The 20,844-nt window shown below is 38.1% G+C and overlaps 1 protein-coding gene across 1 annotated transcript in view; it reads left to right on the top strand.

The window, feature by feature from the left end:
• MYO16 (myosin XVI) overlaps positions 1-18,895 on the top strand; it is a 542,291-nt gene extending 523,396 nt beyond the window's left edge. Inside the window, exon 34 of the mRNA XM_012637927.1 lies at positions 18,668-18,895. Coding sequence (XP_012493381.1) covers positions 18,668-18,895 — 228 coding nt within the window. The remainder of the gene's footprint in view (positions 1-18,667) is intronic.
• Positions 18,896-20,844: the final 1,949 nt, after the last annotated feature.

Raw genomic sequence — 20,844 nt, forward strand, 5'->3', positions numbered from 1 at the left:
ATATTATACATGTATATGTATGTGTGTGTGTGTATGTGTGTGTATATATATATTCTCCCTACAGATTATTCTGCAAATGGATTTTCATTATTCTTGAGGTGAAATTTTTTTTTCATTTTGATACATGTTGCTCTCATTTGTTGTTTTATCCTGAGTATTAGCTCAGGGGTTGAGATGTCAATACTAGGAGAAGCTACTGAGGGCTCCTGCACACTTACTTAGTACAGAATTGCAATCATGTTCTTTCAACAAGCTCAGGAAGGAGTGCGTATGGGTAGAGGAAGGGCCTTTAGGACACATGACCCTGTTCTGAAGGACAGGTATCACACTGCCTGGCCACCCCTGGCCCTCAGGTGCAGCAGTGCCTCAGGTAGCCAGGTGGGCTTCCTCCAGATCAGCACAAGGCGATTGGTGTTGCCTCGTGGTCTGTTGTGTCATGGTCCACAGACAGCCTAACTCGGCAATCTCCATGACCAGTGCAGGGAGATGGATGATGCTCGGTGCTCAGTGACAGTATGGCAGGTGAGATATTTATGCTAAAACTTTTAATAGAAGGCTAGAGGTTACAACAGCCAAGGGTATGAGCATAAATTTTTACTGGCATCTCTGTAAGCTTTCAACACCAAAAAAAGAAAAAAAGAAGAATTACAATACTCAATTTTTAGGTGTAAATATGCCTCCTCCATTTGAAACATTTCTCAGAAACAAATTTTCAGTAAATATAATCTTAGCATTTTTTTAAGAACAACATGTTTACAATTTGACAAAGTGGGGTGGAAAACATATCAAAATCGTTTCCAAGTTATCAGTGTTACAAACAATGCTACAACAAACATCACTGAAAATGCTTCTAACTCGTAATTGAAAGGAAAAAATCCCCGAAGTTCCCCTAGAAATGGAGGTGCTAAATTTCTGGGTATAGACATTTTCAAACGTAACAGTTAATGCCAAAATACTCCCCTAAATGTTCAGATCAATTTATACTCTTCTAAAAGGGAATGAGATTTTTCATTTCTTCTGGTAAACACTTGTTTTAATGATTGTTTCTTTTTTTTTTTTTGCTAATGCGTTAAGTATAAAATGGATCTTTCACTTTGTATTTCCCTGGTTGCTATGGAGTGTTTTCATATATTCTCTGACCTGTTAGTCCAAATGCATCTTGTTTCTGTTTCCTAACTGGTTTGCATGATTTTCTTCATGACTGTGGGAATTACATATTCTGGGGAATATTCCTTGCCAGTTTTATCCATGGCAAACAATTTGTGTTTTCTTGGTCAGTTTACTAGAAGTTTATCAATTTTGTTGATCTTTTTTTTTTTTTTTTTTTTGAGACAGAGTCCACTCTCTTGCCTGGGGCGAGTGCCGTGGCGTCAGCCTAGCTCACAGCAACCTCACACTCCTGGGCTCAAGCAATCCTACTGCCTCAGCCTCCCGGGTAGCTGGGACTACAGGCATGCGCCACCATGCCCGGCTAATTTTTTCTATATATATTTTTAGCTGTCCAATTAATTTCTTTCCATTTTTGGTAGAGATGGGGTCTCACTCTTGCTCAGGCTGGTCTCGAACTCCTGAGCTCAGAACGATCCGCCCGCCTCAGCCTCCCAGAGTGCTAGGATTACAGGCATGAGCCACCGCGCCCGGCCAATTTTGTTGATCTTTTAAAAAACTAGCTTTTGATTTTATTGACTTTATCTATTGTTTTTCTGTTTCACTGGTTTCTATTCTCTCTGTTTTCTTTCCTTTTGCCTTCTTTGGGTTTAATTTTCTCTTTTTCTGGTTTCTTAAATAGTTGAGTAGATCACTGACTTGTATTCCTTTTCTTTTAATAAAAATATTTCATGTTGTAGATTTTCATCTAAATATAGTATTAGCTGCATCCTACAAATCTTGGTATGTTTTGTTTCCATTTTCATTCAGTTTAAAATATTTTCAAATTTCCCATGGGACTTTCTCTTTGACTAATGCTATTACTTTTCAAATATTTGGGGGTTTTCCAGATATCTTTCTGTTATTGATTTCTAGTCTAATTCCATTCTGACCTGAGAATATTCTTTGTGTGATATCAATTCTCTTAGATGTATTAGGATTTTTTTTGTGGCCCAGGATATGATCTGTCTTGGTGAAATTTCCATATGCCCTTGAGAAATATGTGTATTCTGCTTTTGTTGTGTGGAATCTTCTGGAAATGTCAACTACGTCAGGTTGGTTTATCAATACATTCTTGCTTGTTTTCTGTCTATTTTTTCTGTCAGTTACTGAGAAAAGAGCTCCGACATCTCCAACCATAACTGTGGACTTGTCTACTTCTTTCAATTTTATCAGTTTTTGTCTCATGTATTTGGAAACTCTATTTTAAATGCATAGAACTTTCAGATTATTGCATCTTCCTGCTGAAGAAATCTATTTGTCACTATGCAATTTTCTTTTTTATTCATATTTCTTTTTACAAAGTCTACTTTGTCTGAAATTAATATACCCACTCCATTCTTTTGATCATTGTCTGAAAGGTATATTTTCTCACTCTTTTACTTTTATAAAAACAGATTTATTGAGCTATAATTCACATACCAAACAAGCCACACCTTTTTTTTAAATTCAGTATATTATGGGGGTACAAACATTTTGGTTACATGTAACGTGTTTGCCTCGCCCAAGCCAGGAAACAAGCCACACCTTTAAAGTGGATAATTCAATGTTTTTTCATAAGTTCTTAGGGTTGTACAATTGTCACCACAATCTAATTTTAAAACTGTTTACCTTGTCCCCTCAAAAAAATCTATACCTTCACTTTAATGTATTTATAGCCGTATATTTGACATAAGATTTTTGTAGGCAGCATGCAGATTGGTCTTATTTATTTTTATCCAATCTGAAAGCCTTTGTCAGACTGTTTCTATTTAATGTTATTATTGATATGGTTGGATTTGTGTATATCACTTTTGTTATGTGTTTTTTGTGTGTCACCACTGTTTTTATTCTTCGGTTTCCTTTCGATGGTTTCTCTGGGGTTATTCTAATATTTTTTAATATTTCATTTTAATTTTCCTATGGATATCTTAAGTCTTTGTATGTATATTTTTTGTGGTGGCTTCAGTGACTGTAATGTATGCATACCCAATTTCACTCTACTTCTGGTCAACCGTGTTGGCCCCTTGACCCTCTTGCGCTGGGCTTTACTTTATGGTTGTCGAACGTGCTGCATCAACATCAAGGAAACCTCCTGCGCAGTGGCATAACTTTTGCTTTCAACGATCATAAAGGGGAAAAAATAGTTGGGAAAAACACCAATATGTATCATTTCTCTTGCTCTCTTTCATTCCTGAAGTTCTGAGTTTCTTTCTGGTGTCATTTCACATCAGCTTAAAGACCTTCCTTTAGCACTCCACATAGAGCAGACCTAAGAATTCTTAGTTTTCTTCAGTTTGAACATGGCATTATTCTGCCTTCATTCTACCAGTTTGAGTACCCCTCCATAATTTCCCTGCTTTTTTTCTTTTGCTTTTCTGATTCCTCAGATAGATGTTTTGTATTTTATCCAAAGTTTTAGTTGTAATAAGCGAGAGAATTAGGCTCTAATAAACTTAATCCAATTTGGCCAAATTTATGTATTTATCCCAAAAAAATTTATCATGTTGAGATAGTTCCATTGATTAATTCTTACCTTCAGGGTTTGTACTCCCATTGCTCTGTTCAAGAAAATCTTTCTTACCAAATTTTAAAAAAGAAAACAACTTTCTTACATTGCTGCCTGCCATAAAGATGTCTTCTTATATGTATTTGTATAAAGTTTAGGTTTGTATTTTTGAATTTAGAAATTTAGGCAATCTGGACTTTGTTTTAGAGAATGGTGTAAGTTAGCAATTAGCAATTAGCATATTTTTTGTATAGATAACAATTATTCTACACTTTTTAAAACAATCTCATGCCACTGACTTCTCCCAATACTGAGTGCATTGCCAGACATGCAGTCTTGTTGTCTTGATCCACGCTTATCTATAACTTTCCAGATTCTTCTGTAATAGTAGTCTCCTCTTCATCGTAGCCTCTCTTGAGTACCTTGAGTACCTTGCCCAAACAAATCAGTTGCCTCTATAACATGGTTCCCATAACTCCATAATATATATCTTCTGTACAAATTTGTTGTTGTATTATAATCATGTGTGTACCCTAATTGACTTTTGAGCTCATAGAAAATTCATGGAATGCATCTTAATCATTTTTGTATTCCAAACACAAAGCACTCAATAAAGTGCTAGCTCAATTTGTCAGCCAATAGCAGCCCTGGAAGAATTAAGAGAAGCGGACCGATACATTATTCCCTAACTTTTAAAAATATTTTTAGTTCAGTCCCATGTTAAAAATGTGTCAATAAACTTGGTAAATAGGATCTCAGGCAGTTGCTTCACTGGTTGAAGGATATTAAAGTGAAGTCACATTTTATATGATGATTGGCTTCTAAAATTATATAGTTCGAAAGTCATATCAATGAAAATGACTCTGTATATATTGTATATTATATTGCACATAAAGAATGATGTGCAAGGTTTTAATGCATGTAACTGTTCAATTATATGCATGCATGTATAAGTAATATATAAAACAACATAAAGTATATAATAATGTACATCTAGTATTATGAATTCTCAGAGAGTGGATTGCATAAAATTGAATTTTCAGAGGTTCAGTCATTTATTCATTCATCAACAAATATTTATTGAAGTCCTGCTGTCCCAGGCACTTGTGATACCTTAGTCTACAAAGCAAACATCCTTGCCCTCATGGAAGTTAAATTCTAGCTTGGGAAAGCAAAAAATGAGCAATATTTAAATAAAATGCATAGTACACTAAAAGGCAATAAACTATACGGAAAGAAGAAGGGATAACACAGGATAAGCAGAGTGGCTGGATTGGGTTGCAACTGTGAATCAGCGATCAAGGAAAGCCTCAGTGAGCAAAGATAAAGTAAGGAAATCAGGTGTTACCCATGCTGACATCAGGGAGAGCATTCCAAGCTGAGGGGACAGCCCAGACCCTGAGGGAGGAGCATGCCTGAATTGCAAGCTGGCCCCTGGGGCTGGAGTGAAGTTACTCTGCTTGTTACTATAATAGATGTTAAGTGAAGTTGAAATTGCTTTTAGTTATAAATATCAGTTCTAGCAAAAGAAAACTTTTCAGCTATAATCTACAGCAAGAGGCTAAATATAAAATACCAATTATGACTGCATTGTAGTATGACTTTCTTCAAAATCATCTTACTAGGTTTGGAAACTTTGATATGTTCAGAGTGTAAGTAATGGGTAAATGTTTGCCTTTTCTACAAGTGGAAAATATTAGACATACAGCTATATTTCTGTTCAAGATACCAGAGAATTGGAAGAGAGACTCCAGAGAACCTGGGACCCAAATTTCCTAATAATTTTGAAAGAAAAATTCAGGCTTAAAGAATACAAAGATTCCCATTGTGCTGACATAGAATGTGCTAACATTGGTGAAGGAATGTATTTTATGACCTCAGTAGACCTGGTAGGCCCGATTCTTTTCTAATTTCTATGATTATATTATTATTTGAAACTGTCATTTTGTATTTCTGATTCTGTTACTAAAACAGATGACCCATGATATTAGAAAGAAGTGTCATGAAGTCAGTGATATAAAAAGCCTAGATTTTGAAGCCCAAGTGGATTTAAATTAATTTTATTCACTTGCACATGATTTTTACTATTTTTGGAAAGAAATCTTGATTAAAAATATTTGCTTTCATATTTTGCCTACTTGAGCAAAATCTTGTCTCTTTTCCTTCCTAATCCTTTCTGACATCTGTTTTTCTTTTCTCTAGCATTTGTACCCATATGATTTGGCCTGACGATGCCTTAAAAGCACTATAGGTGACCCCACGGTCACAGTGGCAGATGTGCCTGCCAAATCTATTTCTTCTTCTTCTTAAGCATGTTGCTAGACTACATTTCCCAGCTTCCCTTGTGGTTACAAGTCATCATGTGACTGAGACTAGCCAATGGGATGGGAGCTATCATGACAGGTGCCACTTTCAAGCCTGGCCATTACAAACCTTCCTGCTTGGTCTTCTGTAACATTTCCCTTTCCAAAACTGGACACAGAATTCTCCAAGACCCAAGAAGAGGCCAGGTACATTTATGGTGACATGAAATGTCTTCCACTCATCAGACTCTGACCTCAACATGAGCAAGAAATACACCTCCCTTGTGCCAGGCCGCTGGTGTGTGTGGCTTGTCTATTACAGCACTTGGGTGACCCTAATTAGCCCCTCTTCATCATTTATTTAACTTAGGATTTTATTGTTGCTGCTGAGCATTATTATTTTTAGTACCTAACTAAGTTTGGCCTCGATCATTTGGCAATCTTTAAGACAGCAAAAATTATGCCTGTTCATATCTTCCAATGATAGAATTCTTGGAATATTGCTTATCAGAAATTTTAATGCAAAATAATGATCCCACCGAGCCACCCACCTCTCATTCTCTCTCTCGCTCACACACACACAGATATATGTGTATATATACTATATATATATTGTCTATATATAGTTCTATATGTATATATAAAGTTTTTAACTCTTAAAAATGCCTCAAAAATCAATGGACTTGATTCTGCTTAGAGACAAAGTCAATTCCCTATAACTAATTGGGCACCCTGAGAGCTAGAAATATCTTAATACTATCAGGACATTTTCAGTGATTATAAAGAAGTGCCTGTCTTATCCTCAGTTCTCAAGTAGTTGACTCTGGCCAGTGCCCACATTCTGAAGGGGAAAGCAAGGTCGAGGACAGGGAAGATACTTGCCTCCAGGGGGTGAATTCCATGGCCCAAGGAGTTGTTAATATATGCCTCTTTCCCTAATTACAGCTGACATTTTCTAACCCACTTGGATTGGGTTCTGTTAACATCTGGTTTCATAAAATGGTTTTTCTCATTCTTAGTTGTATTTAGTTAGTATTGGAAAAATATTTTGAGAAATTAATAAATTAAGAGGTAAACTGTGTCCTGCAAAGCAATGTAAATGGAGATACAGGCTAAAGTAATAGGTGGAGCAGTATATCCTTTGATGTGGGCTCCTTAGAAAGTTTTGGGCACCAGGCTACTGTAATGCCGACCCTCACTTCCCCACATTCACACCGGGCCTCGCGTCCTTTCCTCATTACTCACAACTCTGTTGTTGCTCCACAGTCAATGCTCAAATCCTACACCACATCTCTTGAGGCTTTCTCTCTCTTGTGATTTTGTAATTATAAATACAGATGTGAACAAAATACAAACATTTCTTCTCCCACTCCCAAATGGCATTTCCTCTTCTGTGTCCTTACTCATCCTCTCCATCCAGGTCAAATCCCACATCCCAATGCCCATATTGCCTTTACATGAGTTGTGTCTCCCCTATATTCCAAAAAGAGTAATCACATGCATAAATTATTAGGCAATTAAGGCTATACTACCTGGTATTGAAATTTTGTATTTATGTCTTATCTAACCATCTTTATTCATTTGATTTTACACATATATATCCTGTTGCTCAATCTGAACGGAAGCCCCTGGAGGGAGCAGGTCATGTTTTGTGCATCTTGCTATGTTCTATAGAACCCACCACAGTGTCTTCCATTTTCATAGTCATTTCAAGCACATTTGTTAATTGATTAATGGACAGGGAATACTTTGTGGAAGGTAATGCAATGCGTACTTATAAAGTTTGACTAAACTCAGTGTACTTGAATTAGAATTCTGATTCTATCCCTTGCTAAAGTGACTTTGGGCTTGAAAGATTACTTTCTGCATCTATGAAATGAAGCTAATAATATTTAACCTACTCATTTCACATGGTTGTACCTACCAGAATAACAACACGTGAAAATGCTTTAAAGATCTAAAATGGTATTATGAAGATGATATTAGAGATGGGCCTTGGAAACCTGAGAGCATTTCATCAGGGAGAGGGGCCTATATTTGGACATACAACCAGGACTATTGTAGGGAAGAGAAATAGAATTACAGGGTGTGTTCTGCATATATCAGGTTCGGTTGGATGAATAGTCTGTGTGAGGATGGATGATGATGAGGGTAGAATAATTAGGGTGGCCAGAAAATATAGAACTTTCTCAGAGCATATGGGATTGAGTCTTTCTTTAGACCAGTGGAAGGCAGTGGCATTGAAGAATTTTGAACAAATAAATGGTATAAATAGATCTTTTTGGCCGGGCGCGGTGGCTCACGCCTGTAATCCTAGCTCTCTGGGAGGCTGAGACGGGCGGATTGTTTGAGCTCAAGAGTTCGAGACCATCCTGAGCAAGAGCGAGACCCCGTCTCTACTGAAAATAAAAAAATTAGCCGGGCATGGTGGCACATGCCTGTAGTCCCAGCTACTCGGGAGGCTGAAGCAGAAGGATTGCTTGAGCCCAAGAGTTTGAGGTTGCTGTGAGCTAGACTGACGCCACGGCACTCACTCTAGCCCAGGCAACAAAGCAACACTCTGTCTCAAAAAAAAAAATAAAAAATGGATTTTTTTTTTCTTTGGAGAGAAAAAAAGTTAGTAGATTAACTGTCATCCATCATACTTCTTGATATTGGGAATCAGCCTTTCATATCATCCCAAGAAATATATTTTAAATGGGAATACTAATACTCTTACCTTCTGTGTTATCGATATAACAGATTTATGCTTTTTCCATATATTCTCTGGATCTGAACCCTATTACTATGTCATTACTATAAATACATTTTAAATATGTTATTAATTTTTGCTGCAAACTACTAGTTGTTTATACCGGTACTGCTGTTTTTTAAATGAATTGAGATAAGAGAAAATAGTTCATACAAAATCCATATCCTAAATGTCACAAATGAATTATATTGCATGATTTGTAGTACAGTTATAAGTTTCTATTTCATAACCTTCAGTTAATATGAAGACACATATACATTCACTCATCAGAGTCCTTTTTATTCATAACTATGAATTGAGAGGTTAAAATCAGCTGCCAAATGCAAAATAATATAAATGAGTATTTAAATTATATTATAAATGTGTTCCAATATAAGGTTACTTATTATAAAAATAAAGAAAACATTGACTTTTTAGGAAATAAAAGCATAGAGCTAAGTTAGTAAATTTAAACCCTCTCTCTCCCCTTCCCTCACCCTATTGTTCAGAGCTAGTCAGTCTTGTTTGCAATAGAACTTGTAATATGCCTTTTAAAGGATATTGTCCTTTTTATTTAAATCTTAGGCAACAAAGAAAACAAAATCCCAAGAATGAACTTAATTGGATTGCTGGATAAATGACTATTTCTGAATTAGGAAGGACCGACCCTTTTCTACCTAAACTACAAATGCTGTTTTCACTTTCAGATATTTTTTTTTGTTTTTTTTAAAAACTGTAAGAATAGGCAACCCTTTAATCAAAGACTTTTTTTTTGAGTGACATTTTATTTATGCTACATCTTTAAGACTTATTTAGGTAGACCTTTGTTTTAGAGACTGTGTTTTTCAAATTTCACTTCTTAACTTTTTTTTCCACCAACATCTTGTTAGCACAGAGTGGAAATGGGATTTGCATTTGAAACACTAATATTCACTATTCAGTCAGCCAAGACACTTCCTTCTTTTAATTTCCATAAATGTCAGTAAATGCCTCTTTTCACCTTTGGGTGAATAGTCAATAGAAAAATCAATTCTGTGACAAATGAGCAGCAACATGATTTTACATATGAATTATTTAACAAAGACTATTTTTATCCTTGAAGAGAAAGACTTAAATTAAAAATCAGCAGCAAATTATCAATTTATATTTATTAATATTATTCACAGAAATGCCTATCCATAGGAAGTGAAGAAAATTTACATCTTTTTTTTAATTAGTTCATCTGACAGAACTCATAATGGCACAATAGGAAATTGTTGAAAATTAGTAAATAGATATATATGTAATAAACCTCATTAAGTCTTTAGATCATGTTGTATTTCCCTGCAGGTTGTGAAGGATTTAGTGTTTTGCAATCCCTGAAAATAAGTGAGCTAATCATAAACATCTCACTTTGGAGAAAGAACTTCCACAGACTCAGTCTTTACATGATTTTATCAAACTCAATCTTCATATCTGATTGATGTCTCCTAGATTTTGGGAAACACAAGGTGCTTTACAGTTTGAGTAGGGAAATGGAACCTACGTTTAGAAGTCTTGAACTTCTAAATACCAAATCAGCAAGATTTTCTTGGTAACAAAATAAAGCCATTTTTAACCCCTGTACTGAGTGTTCAAGGTAATAATTACCAGTAACTTCAGTAGCATTGTTATCTTCTAGGGATTACTGTTTCTGTGAAGGAATCTTCTTATTGAAAACCTAATGAATGGAAGGGATTTTGTGTGAGGATGACTATCGCAGCCATAGGGAAATGGGTTTGGAGTTGGACCATGATCATTTATGTATCTGCTTGCATGTGCTGGGAGCTTGAAATGTCGTTCCAGTGTTCAGAGGCATACGTATTTATAGAATGTAAATGGCTTAGCTTTTCCTTCATATAATCCTGCTTTAAGAGCGGAAAGAAGTGGTAGTGTTATAGGTACAACCCAGGCCACATTTAAGGTGGTCTGAACTGACAGGAGGTTGTATATGAGAAACGCTGGCCTCACCCTAAGTGCAGCCCACACTGGTGTGGCCCTGGTAATACTGCCTCAGCCTCCCATAGTCCTGAAATGGATCCATTTGTCAATTTCTTTCAAGGGTTACATTTTCCCATTTTCCCACGGTCATAAACCGTGACTTTCTGCTTTCTCCTTACTGAATTGCAAGTGGCCCCCCAGCTCTGAAGCTCAAAGATCTCTTTCAGATGATAAATTTGAAAATAAAGATTGCAGAATAACTTGCAAATGTCTTATTAGATTTGCCACCAAACAACTTTGTTTTGAAAGACATTTAAACTGACAGAAAGCCTGTGCCCTTATCTAAAAGCCTGGGCTTTGTACCTGTTATAGAATAGTAACATTTTTTTCCCATGCCATCCAAAAATAATAATTCTGGATATATTATAAGCTTATTTGATCTCTTAAGCCTAAATCATTGCATTCTTCAGCCACCAGTAAGTCTGTGGTGACTGTCCCCCTCTCGTTCAGGGGCCCCACCTGCTAGCCATTCACACCCATTTAGGCATGTTTGAATTCACAGCAAGTAATGGGTACGGGACCACCTACACCCATGTGATTTCGGAGCAGCAGAGCATTTTTAATAAGTTCCCAGGCTTGCTAGTGTTTGAAAGGGCCTTAGCTGAGTCTGTGAAATGTGAAATACATCTCACGTATTTAAGAATTTGTTCAGGGTCAGCCTTGGCATTGCTCTCTTCTGTTCTCTTTCCTGGACCTGATGGAGGTGAGATGCCCATTGGCCCCTAAATTTTAAAAAAAATAAACCCACAAGTTTAGTATGTTGTGATAATGTTTCTCTCTTCTCTGGAACAGGGTCCAGGCATTCATATGTTTATGCCATTTAAACTCTCTAAGAAGTACACTGGCTGCTTTGTTTTGGGCAGAGATTAATTTACTCATTTTGGATTCTAAAGGACACCATAGTTTTTTTAAGCAGTCACTAATTCTACTCACATGGAATAGTTCAACATTTCTTCAACTAGCATAATATATATGAGCCTTGTTAAATGAAAAAAAAAATTCTCCTTGACCGTTAACATTTCTTAAATTATTTTATAACAATGTTAATTAAATGTATACATACACAGTATTACATAAAATCTCTTTACCCTTTTACCTCTCATTACAGCTGTAAAACCAAAGCAAATTTACCAGTCGAGTAGAATCAAAACCAAGGAAAACAAATTAAAATTCATGACATTCATGTTAGGTATAAGATTTTGTTTAGCTGAAATGACATGTCTGTTGAAAACATGAGTATTTTACTGACTATGGTATTCATCAGCTTTTGTGCATTTCAACCATTTTGTGATATTGGTTAACCAAATCTCTACCACTTTTTATCTTTGAACTGTTGGTCAACTTTTGAACTTACCCTACTCTGCAATATCATTTAGCTTTTCTTAGAGGAAAAATAAAATTTGTTTGCATTTTGACTTCATCTGTTGTTTTTTCATTAACCTTCAACAGTATAAATAATACTATTTGTGTCAAACTACTTATAAATAAAATCAAAAGCCAGAAAAAAATATCATTGAGCACTAGCTTGCAAGGTAGATATTCAGATGATTCAAAGCCAAATTACATTACTTTTTGAAAGAAATCATGAAAATATAAATGCAAAAAATTTTAAATTATCCAAAGAACTTGAGGACCCCTGAAAATACAAACCCCAATTTCAGAAGCATTACATTTAACAATTGTTTAAATAGCTCACTAAAATCTATTTATGCTCTTTTTCTTACCCCTAAAATTCACAAAACCTCTAAACCTTTCATCATTTTCTTCCCATGTAGTTTTAAATCATATTTAAGTCATAGTTATGTTTAAATCCAATGTGTTGTTCAGTATTTTGAGAGTTTTTTTAAATAATAAAGGAAGAAACTATGTCATATTTATGAAGGGCTTCAATTTTAAGAAGTGTTTTCATTTAGCATAATTTAATTTAGCCATCAGGATAATCATAATTCATCAGTGTTTAGGGATTTTCTCCAGTTGAAGAGCTAACAATGCCAAAATCCTAACAACTCGTATTTATACAGCACTCACTACTATTTTAAGGTGCTCCTTTAAGTAACCTACACATGTGACTCATATAATCCTCACCGGGTCAGTATGAAGCACAGAATTACTGTGATCCCACTTTACAGGTGAGGGAACCAGTGAGTACTTGCTCAGTGTTATGTAAGTAGGTGGCAAATTTAGGATTCCAATCCAGGTAATCTATCTCCATGGTCTAAGGTTTTCAACCACACCATCTCTGCCCAAAACATCTTCAGATTCCTCGTGGATTTGTGATTCCGTGTTAACAAATGAAATTTAGCATCATTCCTGTCATTTATCCTATGCAAATCCCCTTTCCTGCCTCTTCTTTTCCCCTTTTCCACTTGGTTAGGTGACAGTCTCATTTCTTAAAATTCAGATCCAGGGTTCCTTTTTCTGAAGCTTCTGCAGACTTTCCTCCATAAAGCCCCCTTCACAGGTGAAAAAAAACAACCTCAAGAAAAAACCTGAACTTTCTCACTGTGCCCTGCTCTGTCTTTATGCCATATGTAACAATTTAAGACACATACATGTTTTACTCATCTAAAAGAGCCTTTGAAATCAGGGCATTTGTCACATTCATAAGGGACAGGGTGCCCAGCACAGAGGTAGTACAATGTACACCCAAGATCTGTAGATGTGGAGAGCTCTTTACTTTCCTAGTTATAACACTGGCCTTCTGGTTCTAAAAGGTAATGATTTTGTGTACAGAGACAATTATGTAAAACATTCCAGGAAATAAAATAAATCAATGACTAGCTATCTAAAGTGGTAATATGAGGTGAAGATAAATCTTTTAAAGCAATGGAAAACACACTTAAAGTCATGAAAGACACCGATATGGCATCCTTTATATCATATCAACAAATCAGGATAAATCACACCCAGTGTGAAGCCAGCTGACTCCAAGCTCACCTCGCCAGCGGCATCTCCGATCCCCAGGCGTTCCTTCTCCTTCTAAAAAGAAATGATTGTCTTTCAGTATCAAAACTAAACTTTTGTTCCAAAATCATTACTGCCTTTTTAATGGTAATATTTAATTTATTATGAAATATCAAATAATGGTGAAGGAAATCATGCCCTGTTTTGTGGTTACCAATAGGACATAACATTTAAAGGATGGATAAACATTGATTTTGATGTTTTTACAGTATTGAATCATATTCTAAATACTTTAGTTGCTTATATGTTAATGGATCACCATTTAAATAGCATTTACAGTTGCATGTATTTGTAATTCTAAAATATTAAAGCTCTTTATCTATGATAAATATGATTCTTCTGTTTCACAATCTAATAAATTTAAGAATTATAAATAAATTAGATTGAATGTTATTAGGAAATATAGCCCTCCTCTTCTGATCTTCTGTTTACTGTCACAGATCAGATTTTTAAAACACCTGCTAGCCTTTCTGTTGAAGGTAGTGGTCTGTCATATAATCTTACACAGAATTTTAACCTTTATTTAAGAAATAACCTGTGAAAAGTTTCATTTTTTTTAATGAAGATCAATGATGTTAATATTTTAGCATCTAGTTTAGGCCATTCTGGCAACTATCCTTATACACCTAGTAGATTTTACTCAAAAGCTATTAATCTCTAAGACAGCAAATAAGGACGGTTCCATGGGATCCCTGAATTAAAAGGTTTATTCTGAATGTTAGTTGATTATTGCAAACATCAGTCAAATTTTTGCTTAAGGAACCAAGGAAGGCTCTTGAGTGTTGATTCAAATGTGGTGTTCTTCTGTACGCATTGCATTATTCAAAACATCAATATCCTCATTAAGACAAGGCTTTCTAATGCTATGTGCATAAGTTTTACCTTTTATAATGTACTTGGGAATTCAGATATTTTTAGTAAACATTGAGGAGCTTTGAAAGAGTAGAGAACATTTTTTTTTCCCCAAAAAAGAGAAGCAATGACTCAGGGCATTTGGGGCATTTTTTGTCAAAATCCCTCCTGACAAGCCTAATTCAGATCAGCGGCTGCTAAAAGTCGCTCTCCACAGATTGGCACCGCTTGTGTGCTTCTCTGGAGTGACTCAATCTTCAAGTCTGTTCCTATTATGAAGCTTTAGCAGAGAGTCACATCTAGTATATTTTTGGTCATTATGGAAAACTGCTGAAAAGAGTTTAGGATTTAGAAGAAATGTAGAGTAGATGTATTTTGTGGTTGGTATAAGGACAGAGTTGTATGGTCTATCAAACATACTAGCATCAAGATAAATACAGCATGTGCCATACGGCGATGGAAGAGTAACACCAACTGCTGGATAGAGATGTGGATTCTGTCTGTCTAGTTTTTATGATTTGCTCTGCCTTGTTAGGACCTGGTCTCTATTTTTATATCTTTCTTGCCTTCTTCTTTCTATACCTGTCTTGACTTCTTTTAGATGAACTGAATATTTATTATTGTACTTTTCTCTTCCATTACCTTTTTGATTAAATGTCCTGTCTACTCTTTTGGCAGTTTCACTAGAGGATAAAACATGCATCCTTGACTTATTGCATCCTAACAGATTTGATTACTTTTACCACTTTCCTAATATTGCTAGAACCTTAAGACCTCTAAACTCTATTTAATCCCTCCTGGGTTTTGCAGTTACCATTGGCATGCATTTGTGTTCTTCATATAATTTAAAGTCTACAAGGCATTCCAAGCACATAATTTATATTTACCCATGAGTTCACTAATTCCAGTCTTATTAATTCCTTCTTAAATTTCTATTTTTCTATCTGGGATCATTTTCTTTCACCCTAAAAAAAAAAAAAAAAGCCTTTTCTATTAGTACAAGACCTCTGGTGACAAATTCCCTCATTTTCATTTGTCCAAAAACATCTTTATTTCACTTTCGTTTTCGAGGGCTATTTCTATTGAGTACAGAATTTTGGGTTGAATTATTTTCTTTCAGTAATTTAACCTGTAATTCGTTGACCTCTGGCTTCTACGGTGTTTCCATTAACAAGTCGGCTCTCATCTCATGGGGGTTCCTCACTGGGCAGTATTGGAGGACCAGTTCTCTCCACTTCTCTTTCTGGTTCTCTTCCAGTCCTCAGGCTTGATCATCCTATGCTTTTCATGGAGAAGCCTTCGTTCCATAGCACTGAAGGTGACGCAGGTCCAGCCCTGCATTTCAGAACTCCCAGCCCCACGCTCCAGCTGTGGGCCCCACACAGTTTCAGAATCTAGCAAATGATTTGAAGGTGAGGCTTCTGGCCATGTGCTTGAGGCTGTCACCTCCCCTGTCAGAGTCCTGCTTCTGACATACTTCTACCATCATAGGAGATTTCATTATGCTTTTTGTAAGCTTTGGCCCAAGGCACCAGTCCCCCATACATTGGAAGAACTCCACGATGTCCCTTCTGGAAAATGGCTGTGCATTTGAGGATCCTCAAGTTTCCAAGTTGTTTCTCTAGTCCTGTGCAGCTGCAAGATATCAGAAGAGACTCTCTAGACCTGCAGAAGAGCTCAGAATTGACAACTGTCCCCAGGGGGGAAAAAACAGCTGGTAATTATCAGTTCACCTCAGAAAGCTTCACTCCATCTGGAATTTTCTCCATTTAGCAGAACTTTCTGATGCTTTAAAAATGTGATTTTTGTAATTTATTCTTTTTAAAATTTTTACAATGGGAGCAGTAACCTACTTCATCTTATCTGGCACCCTAGCTTTATTTTCAAAATAAATGAATATGAAGTTGTGTCACTTTAAGAAAGGTGACAACTCAGGGAAGTTTTGGGAAAGTACTCGGCTGAGATGGCAGAGATATTCTTCTATCAGTTAAATGTTCTCTCTAAGGATAAGTCCAGTGACACATTATTTTTCAGAGATCACTACTGTATGCTGAATGTGTGCCAAGGAGCATAAATACAAATATTCCACATCCGCAGAGTGAATGAGACTGAAGCTAACTGCAGTCACCGCAGCATACACTGGTGCAAGACAATAGAGGAACTAAAAACACACTGTTGGGGAGAATGCAGATAGCACTAAAAATCCAATTTAGAAAAAGGGGGAAAGAAGAACATGGTGTAGGGCACCCTGATCCTTAGCCTGTGTCAGAGCCTGGATGATAACTCTTGGGTAAATAGTAAGCTGTGCAGAGTAACAGTTAAGAGCAGAGACTCAGGAGCCCGACCGCCAGGGTCCACCATTTTCCGTTTTTCCATTGCCTGATTGCTCTGTGCCTCAGTTTCCTCGCCTGCAAAATAATAGCACCAACTTCATAGGGCTTTTAAGAGTAGCAGATGTGTAAATGTGTGTAAGGTACTCAGGAAAGGGCCTGGTGTGTATGTAGCCTCCAACGTTATGTTCATTAAATAGCTAAATTTTATGCATATCCCCTGCCCCCTGCTTTCTTGGCTCACTCCACTGACAATAAAGCAATCTGGCTCGCGCAGAATTTCTCATTTCCAGATCACCCCAAGCAGTACTGGAGACCAGCTCCCTGCCTCGGGGAGCTTTGCAGCGCACTTCCTACTGCTGCATACAGACTGCGTCAGAGATTGGGCAGTCACAGCCTTCTCTTCCACGCTTAGGTATTCCCCCGCTCTGGTTGTCCATAAATTCAATTTGAGAGACTCCTTTTGCTAATAACCAGCTCCAGAACTCGAGTTCTGCGTGTTAAATACAGGTTCCAGCTTATGCCTCAAACACCATCTCCTTAATTCCAGCCTTTAAAATCCTCTTCCTCAGGTCAACAATAGGCTCAAGTGTTGGTTTTAGAACTGGACCCAGAACACCACCTACTCTTGCTGCTTTCAAGTGACCACTCTCTACGTAAGAGTCACAACCATGTGTGTTCTGCTGCATTTTCTTTTGTTTTAATAAACAGTGTTGTGATGCGATGGAAGTGGCACTAGAACAAAGGAGTTGGTGCTTTGGAGGTGGGATGAGTCATCTAGTTTTCCCCAAATTCTCCCCAGTATTCCCATTCTGATTCCCAGAATCCCATCTTTTTTAAAACTAGCATATTCACTCAGAATTGCCAGAAAAATTGACGTCTGCAGTGTCCAGATTACAGACTGCTGGGAGAAAAGGGATGAGCAGAGCCAAGTGTCCTGCATGTCCTGTTGTGCCCTGGCTGCAGTCGGGGGCTCGGTGCAGTCTTCAGGGTGTCTGTCTTCACGTGCTGCAGTGAAGCGCGAGGCAGCAGCTAATACAATTTCACGTTTTGCTGCTGTCCTGCACAGCCCACAAAGCTCCCGTCGTTGAGGGCTCATGGTCTGAGACGGTACACAGTTGCTAGTTTAGCTCATTGCTTAGCTTCACTGCCACGAAAGAGAGCGTGTGGCTGGATTCCCCAAAGAGATCGTAGATATTGTCAAGCCCAGCTAGCTTTCCTCGGATAAGCTAGTTGATATTTTAGTGGCTGTCTTGTGCAATGCTTGACACTTAGAAACAGTTTCTGTATTAGTGTGACGTGATCGACGCTATACTGCCCACGCATGGACGCCCTCAAGGAGGATCATGCTCGGCTTCATGCCTTGTGGTCTGGAGTGGGGTCCCACTACCCTAATAGCTGTGTCTGACTGTTAACTGTGGACAGATGGAATGGCTTCTAGAATGGAGTGAAGCTTGAGAGAGCTCTGTTCGCAGGAGAACATCTACTACAGAGAGAAATGAAATAAAGGAAGGGTACAAGGTGCCATAAGTGTGTACACAGTGATAGAGGGTACAGGTCAGACATTTGGTTCTTGCTTATACCATCCGGAGACGTGGTGAGCTAACTGCCCTGCCTCCTTCCCTGTGTTTTTTTTCTGTCATCATTGCAGTTCCATGGTGCATAGCTGACCTGGATCAATGCCGCCTCCAGAGGCAGCAGAGCAGGAGCTTTTGTAGAAAGTGCTGTCTCTTTCCGCCCCAGCCCAGCTCCTTTGCATCCAGGCATTGCGGTCACACCACACATGCATCCACAATATTCGGTGCTACTCTTTTTCCTTCTCTTCCTCCCACAGGTAATCCATCAGCTGAGGCTCTCAGAGAACGAAAGCGTGGCCCTGCAGGAACTCCTGGACTGGAGGCGGAAGCTCTGTGAGGAAGGGGAGGGCTGGCAGCAACTGCTGCAGCACACCGAGCCCAGGGCGCCTCCCCCACCGCCCTGCAAGAAGCCCACTCTGCTGAAGAAGCCCGAGGGGGCCTCCTGCAACAGGCTGCCGTCTGAGCTCTGGGACAGCAGCATCTGATGGGTTGAACTGCAGACTCACCAAATAAAACTGCCACATCCATGGAAGGCTGCCTTCTGACACCTGCTGGGTTTTCTCTCCATGCATTTATACAAGAAAGCACAGGACACTGATGCTGAATACAAGAGATTCCCCTGTGTGTGTGGGTGTGTGTGTGTGTGTGTGTGTGCTCTTATCCATTTCGTGGTGATACACTGATTCTCAGGCTCCACATTTACAGGGCCATGCTACGTAGGTAGCAAGAGAAAGGCTGGGAAAAGTGTGGACGAGGCGAGACAGGGAAAGAGAATCATGGCGGGAAGGAGCCATTCGTGTACACTGTACAGTTGTTTTTATATAGCGCAACAATATGTTTATTGTACTTGCAATGATTTTATTATAATACGGTATACAAGACATATATTTTATTTCTTTGTAGGTGTTTGTGTTTTACTGGAATTACAAACCGGATAATTATTTACATGTTATTACTGTATTTTATAACTTTATGCAATTGGTGGTGCTCCCTTTCTTTGAAATACAAATTTTAAAAAATCATTTCTAGATTTTTTTTTTCTCCACACACTTTTTTTAACCTAAGGTACTTAAAAATCTTGAGACTGTGTTGTTGTTTTAGCTTCGCCAGTGTGAACCCTTGCAAAAGTATGGATCGAGTCCCATGTTTTAGATTTTATTCATTGAATAGAAGGCAGGTCTTTCCTATGCTCTGTATTTCTGGATAGGTGGATTATGCACTCCTTAGTTAAATTTCACCTCCCAACTTCAGCATAGGTTACAGGAAATCATCCGACACTTGGTTAAACACGTATGGCTTCAAATTCATAGCTGGTGGTGTAAAATGGTCATATTCATTCAGAGGTCTACCGGTTTGAGCGGTAAAGGCTGCATCACAAGACGACTGTGCTCTCAGAGTTACGCTGCATGATTCACCTGCTGTATATGCTTCACCCTCCTGTAATGCACCAGCCTGTTCCTTGCTGTGTTTCCGTCGGCTATCGGGAAGTTCCGAGCAGTGGCTCCAGTCCACCATGTCTTGCTACTTGGAACTCTTTATTCATACCAGCCTTTGAAACATTACTGTGCCAATAAAAGGGTTCTATCTATTGTTCTACCTATATGTACTTCTATTGTTTTATTTATTTGTTGTTTTTATTGTCACCCATGAACACTTGTGTTTTCAGATCAGATACATAGGGGTGGTGACGCAATCCCAGCCAGCCTCCCGTAATATGTTTTTCATTGCATTTTGCAAGCTTCAGGCACTAGTGGTTTCTTTCGAAATAAAGGCTTTATGATTATTCAGGTAGGATGACACCAACAGGTCATAAGGTGACTTCCATTGAAAAGATGGTTTGTTAGACTCAAATATTCCAAGAAAAACAGGCACAGGATGCCATAGGGGAGCTGCACAGGGACCCACCAGGGTCAGCAGGAAGCAGAGAAATTGAGCGAGATAGTGAGCCAAAGCCTTTGTTATAGCTTTCACAGGAAGGAAGGGGCCAGGAAGGGTGTGCAGGCATAGAATTGGCTAGTTTGAATAATGTCAGTGGGTTCTGGGGTATAGAAGCTGTCTCTGCTTGTCTGGTTCCTGGCCCTGAGGTGATTAGGGCAGGCGGATAGTGGCCTGGAATGAGAATCGGCAAGGGACATGGTTGAGAGTGTGGCTCTGAATAGGCTGGTTTGCATGTGACAAGCATGCCCCAGAGTGAGCCACTTATACTATGTCTAAGAATTGGCTAACCCTGGGAAGGGCAGTTGCACAGGATCAGCAGTGCTCCAGATGTCAAAGTGTCAGAACACAGAAAATAAAAATATGTGCTTAATAAATGGTTATTGCACCATTACTGCACCACCCAACAATCACCAGGAGGTGTTCTCCCTGAGGTTCAACTTGTCGGCAATGGAGCCCCACTTCCTATCTATTTCTCTGTTCTCTCCCTACCTTCTGA

This window comes from Propithecus coquereli, unplaced genomic scaffold (assembly GCF_000956105.1).
Source record: "Propithecus coquereli isolate 6110/MARCELLA unplaced genomic scaffold, Pcoq_1.0 Scaffold125, whole genome shotgun sequence".
Taxonomy (NCBI): Eukaryota; Metazoa; Chordata; class Mammalia; order Primates; family Indriidae; genus Propithecus; species Propithecus coquereli.